Genomic DNA, 10,425 nt, shown 5'->3' on the forward strand with positions numbered 1-10,425 from the left:
AGAATAATCCCACTAGAATATTAATTCACATTCCATAAGTTTTCAGAAAAAAAGAATTACACGTACGGATATATATAAAGATGAGCCAGCTGGGTTCAGAAAATAATAATGTTTTTGATCGTTTGCCGGATGAGATCTTGCATTCGGTATTTAGCAGATTGAACGATGCTAAATCTCTGTGTGCATCCATGGCAGTGTGTAGGCGTTTCTGTAGCATAGTCCCTCAAGTTGATCGATGACATCTTTCTTCGAGTCCCTCGGAGGAAACCTGTTATTCGAGCTCATGAAAATGGGCATTGGAGCTGCCTCTTTTTGAACTTCTCTTGATAAAATTAATATTTGAGAAATCTATAAATAATGCATAAATTTTTTATGCCATAACATAAATTTTATTCTCATTCATAATGTACCTGGAAAAACACTCCCACCTCACCCGATGACAAAATATTACATATATATTAATTCAAAATAAAACCTAAGACTTCTTGTCAGTTTACAATTATACTTTTAACTACTGGTGTGTATCACCAGATTCTGGTGCAGCATCCTCAGCTTTCGGTTCCTCTTTCGGTGGCTCCTCAGCGACGGCCTCGGCTACCGGTGTTTCTTCAGTTTTCTCGGATTCTGGAGCTGAAGCTGGTTCGGATACATCTACCAAAGGTTCTTCTTTCGTAGTCTCATCTCCATCTTTGTTCTCCTGCCATAGAAACAAGGAATTATATCAGTGGCTACCCGCGTTAAACGTGAAAACTAAAGTTTATTCCGTATATATATATTTATAATACAATAGTTACCTGTGGAACGGCATCTGCAGCCTGGACAGTTTGATCTACAGGAGTCGACTCGGGGGCGGGTGCCTCTTTGGTATCCAAGTCTTTGGGTTTGCTCGCGCAGCCGCCCATGATCGTCGGTGGTAAGCGATCAAATTAAAGAGGCCGCAACGACAGAGAATGAAGATGATGATGAAACTATATATATATGCTCAGTCACTAGCTTGATTAATGTTTTGGTAAATGCATGCAAGAGAGATTGTTTATATAGAGATATCATCGATAGTGTTTAATTATATTTGTGGTGCATGGCAATTAATTGGTTTGATCAGAGGACTTGTAGGGCTTCCTTTGGTTGGTTTTGTTGCCTCAAAACATATATACGACTCATTTTCCCAAAGTTTTTTCTTCCTACCAAATCCTAAAACTATGCCCTTCCCTCGTTTTTTTTTTTTTTTTTTGTTCTTGAATAGTGTATTAATTATAGACAAAATCCAATGGCATCAAAAACAAATATATAAATGAATAAATTTCATATTGTTCTTAGATATATATTAAGAATGGAAAATATTAATTGTAATTACCTAAGAACATCTATTCACAGACCTATTTAAACTTTGAGTAGGTTTTTTGTGAGACGATCTCAATTAAGATCATTATCTGTGAGATGGGTCAACCAATGTCATACATATTTACAATAAAAAGTAATATTTTTTCAATGAGTAACTCAAATAGAAGATTTGTCTCACAAAATTGATCAATAAAACCATCTCACATTAATTAATATTAAAATTTCACAAATTATTTCAAGTACAAGTCCATTAACACTTGGAGTGAGCTACGATAAATAGCCCAGTTATGTCAAATATATAAAAGGATCCAAATAAACAAAAGTTGATTCAAAATAATTAATTCATCTCATACTCGATCCAAATTGGGGCCTGACGTACGTATTTATTTTTGGGTAAGGTTGAATGAGTCTGGGTCGGGTAAGGGGGTTTACAAGACTCGATCCATTTAATTTTGTTTTATTTATTTTATAACATACTAATATCAACCATTTTCGGGTTATATATATACTTATATACTGTCTTATTGAGGTTGAGAAGCCTATACTAACTATTTTTTGGTTTCATGGTAAATTGTCAAAAATGCCAAAAAATACACTCAGAAATTATAAAATTGTTCTCCACTTCTATTCAATAAAAAAAAATATCGTAAAATGATTAAAATCTATGCTGATTAGCATAGAATAATCCTAATCAGCATAATCCACTTTTCAGATTTTTAAAAAATACTAAAATATCTATTACGAAGAAGTTTGGAGACATAGTGCGAAGATGCAAAGAGCTCGTGAGTCAGGAGAGTCAGACTTCTTTTCTACTTTAAAAACATTTTTAATGTTTTATAAGTTTAAAAACTTAAAATATGTGTTTGGATACAATTCGTATAAAACATTTTTGAAAAATTTTCCGGCTAATTGCATTAAACTCCCCTGTGAAAAGTCTAAAAATCATAAAACCCCCTAAAAAATATTAATAAGCTAATGCATCCCTGAATTTTTTAAAATGTAGCACATTTCACCCCTATGTTATACAAACTCGGACACATTTATACCCTCTCATAGGGGTTTTATGCTAATTTTTTTAAAACATAGGGTCTAACATGCTATTAATTTTACACATGGTGTTTTATGTTTTTTAAACTTTTCATAGGGGGTATGGATACAATTAGCCCAAAATTTTCTTCAAAAAGTGTTCTTAAAGTTCAGTTTTTTTAAAAACAAATAGAAGGTGTTTTTTGATGGTTTTTTTTAAAAACACGCGTGTCAAAAAGGGTCAACGGGTCGCAGATCCGGTTATTTTGCAAACGGGTCATTACACCCCGTTTCTCTTCGAGAGAGTTTGAAAAATGATCTTGGTCAACGAAATTTTTTGATTTATGATCTTTTTTCAAAAAAAATTTGCAAAATGACCTTCAAATACAAAGGAAATGCAAAAACAAAACAAAAGAAAAAATTGAGAAGATTATATTTCCAAATCATGGTAAAAAAAGGGTTATTTAGTTAAATAAATCCGTCTCTCTTCCCGTAACCCTAACATTTCTTCCTGGTTTTTCTCTCGTTCCTTCCCATCCCAGCTCGCCGCCGGCGCCGCCAAACTTCTCGAATCTTGGATTCCTCGTCGCGCAATTCTTATGGGTGGCTGAAGTACACGAGAGATCCCTAACACTCTACCAAATGTATGTTTACTTATTTTCTGCTCAAATTTGTGTTTATGGGTTCCTAAATTTTAGTACGTACAATTTCTGTTATTAAAAAATTATCTTGTGAAATTGCTGAGGGAATCAATCAATATATGATCGTGTATTCTAGAAAAAAAAAAAGACTCTTTAAAAATCACAAGCCGGAAAAGTTGTTGAACTCCAACTTTTATAAAATTTATATCAACTATTGTCTTTAAACAGAGAACTGCTTCTATTTTTCTTTTAAAATCATTGCTTAATAAAGTACTGTTATAAGCCAAGTATTTTCTGTCAATGTTTCTGAATTATGTGGCATTGGTATTTCTGTTTCTAGTCTTAAGTTTGGGCAACAACTTTATCGCCAAGCATCCAGCACCGTCTGTTGGATACACGATTCAAGCACCTCTTGTTTCGAAAAGCAGAGGTTTATTGATTGTTAAGGCATCTTCTGATGTTGATGGAACCGAATCCAGTGCTCCCGATTCTTCTACTCCTTCGGACAAAAATGGAAGTGTGCCCATCGAGAATCTCCCTTTGGAATCCAAGGTCCAGATGAATCTTGAGCAGAAGATGAAAATGAAAATTGCAAAGAAAATCAGATTAAGGAGAAAGAGGCTTATGAGGAAACGTCTTTTGAGGAAGAAGGGACGATGGCCGCCTTCAAAGATGAAAAAAAACAATTGTGTAAACTTAATTTGTTTCAAGATAACTTGCAGATGTATTCATAACTTGTTTGCTTGCTGTATAATTGCAGTTCATACAATTTGTGACAATATATATTATCGTCGCGGCAAGGTCTCGAGTGTTCGTTCCACTGTAAGAGATGACTGCAATTGTATTAAAAGAGTGAATTAAAATCTCAAAAGTTCGTGATCAACTCTAATATAAATTTAGGGATATATTTCAATGGTAATATTTGTAAACTCAGACTCAATATTTAATTTTCTTTTTATTACATGAAAGTTTTTTTTTGAAAAAAAAAAAATTGAAATTATTACTAGCATCGAGATTAATTCGGTAGAAATTTTATTATTATAAATTATGTTTTTTTTTCTTTCAATATTCTGAACAAGATTGTAAGTTTTATAAATTATATATATTTAATGTACTTATTACCATTTTTTTACTTTCAATATTTTAAATGAGAATTTATATGTTTTAAATTTTATATATTTAATTATGCACTAAATGAAAAAAAAATAAAATAAAAGAAATCAATCACTAACATATAAAAAAATAAAAATAAAAATATCTCTCCATTACATAAAAAAATGAGAAAAAAAGTAATATTAAAAAGTTTTATAAAATAGATGTCCAAATTAACACCTTATTAATTATTTTTAACTTTAAAATTGTTTTTCTAAAATGTTTATCCAAACACATTTTTAACTATAAAAATATTTTTATAAAATAGTTGTCAAACACAAATTTATTCTTAAAACAACTTTTAAAATATTTTATAAAAAAAATTTTAAAAACCCTTTTATAAAAACGTTTTATAAGTATACGTCCAAACGGAACCTCAATGTTCTATTACGGCGGTTCGAAGACAGACAAATGAGTTAGTTCATATTCTAGCTAGAAGAATATCCTGTCTACAATCAAATCCCTCTATTTGGCATGAGCCACCACCCTTATTTCTACATGATAAACTGCTACACGATGTAACTATGTTATCTTGAGAAATTAAGGTTTGTTTCTGTTTCAAAAAAAAAAATTTACTAAAATATATATTTATCTTTATCTAGAGTTTGAATTTTTAAAGATTATATCACTCCTAACATAAAAATTTATTATAAGCATATAATTTTTTTTAAAAAAAATCATATAACACAAAAAAAAAATGTTATATATTTATTATAATTGTAACCATAATTTTTTTAAAAAAAAAATTAACACAAATTTTTTTGTATATATATATGCACGCAGAGCATACGAAAAGCTCGAGTTTTTATTAAGATTTGAGGTACAATCATATATTTAGTCAGTGAAATTAATTATATACAGCTAAATAATATCGAGACTATTTAGACTAATTTATAGGATGTGAAATAATGATGGATAAGAAATAACATATTTAGTTTGATTGATCAATTTTGTGATTGAAATTATGATCAAGTTACGAGTTATAATTTTGTCATTTGCTTATAATATATAATCTTATTTTTATTTTGTATTTGTAAAATTGAGATTATGATTTTATTGAAGAATGTAAATTAATATGGAATCACATGTAAATTATTTTCATTCACCAAAATTATTGATTATAAATATTATTTATTTTTTAAAAAAATTAATAAATTGAGTAAAAAAAAATTCCATGAATAAGATAAAATTTAATTAAATGTATTAATCATATTTTAAATTATTAAAAAAATTCATGTTTATAATTTTTAAATGAATTTTTCATATGTTAAAATCAAATAAAATGTATTAAATATATCTTAAAGTTTCATGTTTTATAATTTTTTAAATGGGTTTTTCATGATTATTTTTTAGGAAGTTAAGGATATTAATGTAATTTTTCTCAATTGAAAAGAAAATTAATAAAAAAATTGTTGTTCATTGATTTTTTTGTGCAGCTGAACTTCTAACTTTTAGATTTGTTTTGTTATTTTGGATTGCTTTGGAGCACTATATATAGGGATATTATCTTTATGTTTTGGTGTTGATTAATATTTCATATTGCTAGCCTTATCCTTTGAGTCTTTTGATATAATCAAACTAGTCTTGATTAGGCGTAGATGATGATATCTTTGTGATAATCTTTGGTGTATATTTTTGAAGTGTTGAAAATAAATATCTTGAGATTTTATATCTTGAAAGTTTTTGATAAGATATCTGCAGGTGAGTAGAATATATGTGGTGAGTGGAACGTCATTTCTCTTGACCACGAGTGAATACAAAAATTAGAGTGGCGTTCTACTGTGTGTTCTTATATTCAGTAAGACAAGCTGAGTGAAGTATCACTAAAATATATTCTGAGTTGGCGGTTCAAGTTTGATGGTGATACAAAATTATAATTGAAGATTGATGCATTCCTTGGGAGAGGAAGGTTATGCTCTCGGGAGAGAACAATCCGCGACTTTGAAAGGATTTCAAGCAAAGCGGATCAAGACGAGTGGTGCTCGCCAAATAACTTCACCAAAAGTGTTCTTCATTAAGGCGTCATGAACAAGAGCGAGTCTTGTGATTTTTTGATTAAGTCCTTATTTAGTTGTAACACGTTGAAACATTTGTGAAATCATTTGAAATCTGGGCGTGGCCTTGTAGACGTAGGTCTTTTGTTAAAAATCTCGTGTTCAATTTTTTATTTTTCCGCTGCATACTTTTTACATTGTTTACTCCATATAAAATAAACAACTGCAATCATAACACATATTTCAAAAATGATTATTTATCACATCTTTTATTTGTGATAAATCATCAAAGTTTAAAGTTAATTTATATTAAATAAATATAGATTGGCTTTATGAGTTAATACGTGCGGTCCCTAAAAAAAATAAACATGAGATTGATAAGATTATTAATATAACCATATGCTTATCTAACTATATACTTATCATAGCAAATAAACACAATCATATCGTTTTTCACAGGCGCCTTTTTTTTTCTATTAAGATATGGTAAATTGACTCGTATTATCTAGTATGTGAATCTTTTATACAAGTGATATTTGGTTGGGGCGTGTTATGGACTTGTGTATATTTTGTCACTTAATTTGCAAAATTTGATAAATTATTCAATTTGTTTCTTTGTAATTGAGAAGTTTTTACATGGTTTAAGTTTTAAGACCTGTGATTGCAGATCTGGGAATTTATTTATTTAAACATCATGGCTAGAGTTTTTTGTTAATTATGTAGTGAACAGGTTGCATTAGATATCACATCATAAAAATTGCAAAAAACACTTCAATATGCATGCAATCCTTGCTGACAAATACACACGTGAATCTTCTCGTGCACAAAGTTTGACAGCCATAATTCACTTTTTGGGCATGATTATGAGTGGCTGAAGTTTTTAAGTGTATCATGAATGGAGTTTCCTTTTCCCACTTAGTTTTTTTTCTCCTTTTTGGGTGCATAAACGTGTTCTCTTTTAAAAAAAGAAGAGAAGTTGGGAGTTGGTTTCAGTGCACCAGTTGTTTTTTTATTTATTTTGGGAAAAAAAGTGTAAATCTGATCCAAATTTGGAACCTAAATGAATCAGCGCAGAGGTCAATCAAGGAGTTTGGCCGGTGAAATTGTGCACAAATGGGAAATACAACACTAAACAAAAAGAATCTGTCAGTGAGATGAATAGGTTAACCCGAAACCCATGTATCTGCAATGTAAAATTATAATTTTTATGAGTCGGGTCAATGTTGAGATCCGTTTCACAAAATTTATCTGTAAGAGTGATGAGTTATGACTCAATTTGACTGTCTCTCGGACCCAAGCCCATTTGCTCGGCCTAATTGAGACCAATCATACTTAATTATTTATTGAGACACTTTATCAAAACTCATAAATTACAAAAAAAACCCACAAGAGGCTTAAACCCGCAAAACTCTCCGAATATATATAAATAGCTCAAATCATCTCATTTTTAAGGTACGCTCTATATAGTCACATGCTATAGTTCTCTAGAAGTTTTATTAGACAAATACTGACTTGAGCGTCTGAGTTTCTTCGTCGGACAACCCTTAGCATAACACTTTGTTTTGTGATACAAATAACAACCCACGGAGTTCATTCTTACATCAATTTTTGGCTTCATTAAAGACAATGTCGTAACTCGCAAGTGTTTTTGAGAATGAGAAGGCTGAGAAATAAGCGCAATAAATATATATATATATATATATATATATATATATATAGTTTTTATATGATGAGCAACCACCATGTATACTTATGTGTGCATCGGATGATGTGGTAATCACCTATTAAATCTCAAAAATGTCACGTCGGCTGTACGCAATCTTATTAATTAGCACAACAAAGTGAAAATCGGTGGAGGAAATTTATAGAAAAGTAATCGGTGGTGATTAATTAATAATAAGATGATAATTAATAATGATCAAAAAGTTACATAGTTGCTAGTTCCACGTCCACACATGCAATATTGTTCTCTTGATCATCTTGTGGAGTGGCAGAAACATTGACGACGCACCCGAAATCAAAGGTCACGTCGAGAAAATAGAGCAAGAAAACCAGCACTAGGCTGCACAAGAACATCGGGATGGGCCCAAATATCCACAAAAACAGAGGGAATGAGAAGTAAAATGCTCGCAAACCCAATGACCAAAAATAACTCCCCCTATTCACAATACTTCCCACGTACTCGGCACTCGCACAATTTCTGCAATCTTTTTGGCTCAGGCTAATGGGGACGTTGATGAGTATACTTGCATGGCTATAGTACCTAATTGACTGAACGTTCAGAAAGAATGCCACCAGAAAACACACCAATATAGAGAAGAACTTTATCGAAAACCCCAGCTCGCTCCGGTCCCCGTAAACCACCTGCATAGGGCGGTTGCCACCGCCGCCTCCGGTCATCAGGACGGCTATCAGGGAGCTGAGCATTATCGCCGTCGATGCTAAAAGGGTTGATGCCATTATGTTGTTTCTAAGAGTTTGCACCGATAGAACCCCGTTCTTGGATGGATCCTGAGGATCAAAAACAGATAGATTTTCTTTTTTTTTTAATCATCATTATTATTATAATATGTGAATTAAAATTATATTTTATTTCAAGAATTGGACTCAACCCTCTAGAACATAAGATATGCACCTAGTGGAGTTAAAATCATTGATCGTAACGGAAAAACATCACGTTCATTTAGGCAGTGTTTGCAACTTCTAAAAATAAGTGATTATGAAAATTCTATTCATAAATTTGTGAAAAGAATTTCCGTAATCACTTATTTTTAGAGGTTGCAACCATTAAAAAAAAAAAATGTGCATATTTCGAGGTAATCAGATATAGATATAGCTTCCATACAATTGTTTATATTTAAAAAACTAGCAATTGGGATTGATGTCAACATGTATTTATAAAAAAAATACAACAGCTACACCTTTAAATAATATTAGTGCATGCTTCAATCTTCATTCGGTTCATATGAATAGACAGGTGTGTTTTCACACATTAAGAAAGTATTTAGGCGTATTAAAATGTATTTAAGAAAGTAAATTTGAGAAAGATATTTCTCATTTTATCCATATATAATGAAGATTTTAGTAAAATAATTATATAAGTATTTAATGATATTAATTAATTGGATAAATTGATAAAAGAATTGGAAAGATAAAATTAAATATGAAAACTAGATGGTGAGATGAAAAAAGAAGAGCTTAATATCACATTTTATTTTAACGTTAAAAAACACAAATAAATTGGAGTATAAAATTAATTAATTAGCCATGAATGTATTTTTGAAGTAAAAAAATAAAAATAAAACAAGTTTTCCAAAAACAAAAAAGACGGTATTTAGTTGTGTGAAATGTGAATGGGTCAAAGTGGCCAGCCGATATTGCCATGTGTGTTTTCTATATAATCATAAATAAATAGATAAAACCAATTAAATTAGTGAATGCAAAAAAGAAACACAGAGCAGAGCAGGCTGCTTCTGCTAATTGCATTGCATGCAGATAAAACCAAATTTAATTATTGGCATATAATTAATTAAATGGGAAACGATAAAGAAGAGATTTGTAAGACTTAATTAATTACCTCCATCATTGCTCGAACCCATAAACGGCGGTTGATGGCGTTGATGCCGACGACGGTGGTGGCGGGACGGCTGAGTATCTGGCGGAGCAACCAGATGTGATAAGCCACCATCGCAATCAACCCCAATGGCACCAATACATAATCAAGAATTCGTTCCTTCATAATCATACACTACTATTTGTTTATCTATACAGATCGATGTAGAAGATAATTTTTGCTGTGAAATCTGAGATTTATGTAGAAATAGAATTTGTGGGTGGGAGAGAGAAGCCTGACAAGACACGGCTCTTTCTCTTCCTATTAGACACTCTTAATTACGGCCGTTGATTTTAATAAATAATTCATATATATTTATATGGTAGGTTTACACGCATATATTTACATGTGTGTGATACCATATATTCAACTTTTGAGACGGTAAATAGCACAAACCTCTAATGAAATTATTTCATTGTTTTATTTTGTTCAACGAATCTCATATTCGATTCGATTTATGGGGAAAAAAAATTTATGCAAAAAATTTTATTTTTCACGAATCTAATAAAATCGAAAATTCGTCTTACAAAATTGATCTACGAGACTCTCTCTTATAAATTTTTCAGTGTATATATATAATATAAAGGTTATATATATCGTGCTATTATCGTATTCCAATATTTGAGGAATTAATTAATTAATTTCCAGAATACGAAAA

General features: G+C 30.8%; 1 protein-coding gene across 1 annotated transcript; it reads right to left on the reverse strand.

The window, feature by feature from the left end:
* Positions 1-8,040: 8,040 nt before the first annotated feature.
* Positions 8,041-10,058, reverse strand: LOC140867371 (uncharacterized). Its single transcript, XM_073272444.1, has 2 exons — positions 9,732-10,058; positions 8,041-8,665 (listed from the first exon to the last, which is right to left on the reverse strand). The coding sequence occupies exons 1-2, from the start codon at positions 9,897-9,899 to the stop codon at positions 8,081-8,083; spliced, it is 753 nt and encodes a 250-aa protein (XP_073128545.1). The 5' UTR covers positions 9,900-10,058; the 3' UTR covers positions 8,041-8,080.
* Positions 10,059-10,425: the final 367 nt, after the last annotated feature.

Source organism: Henckelia pumila, chromosome 4 (assembly GCF_033568475.1).
Source record: "Henckelia pumila isolate YLH828 chromosome 4, ASM3356847v2, whole genome shotgun sequence".
Taxonomy (NCBI): domain Eukaryota; kingdom Viridiplantae; phylum Streptophyta; class Magnoliopsida; order Lamiales; family Gesneriaceae; genus Henckelia; species Henckelia pumila.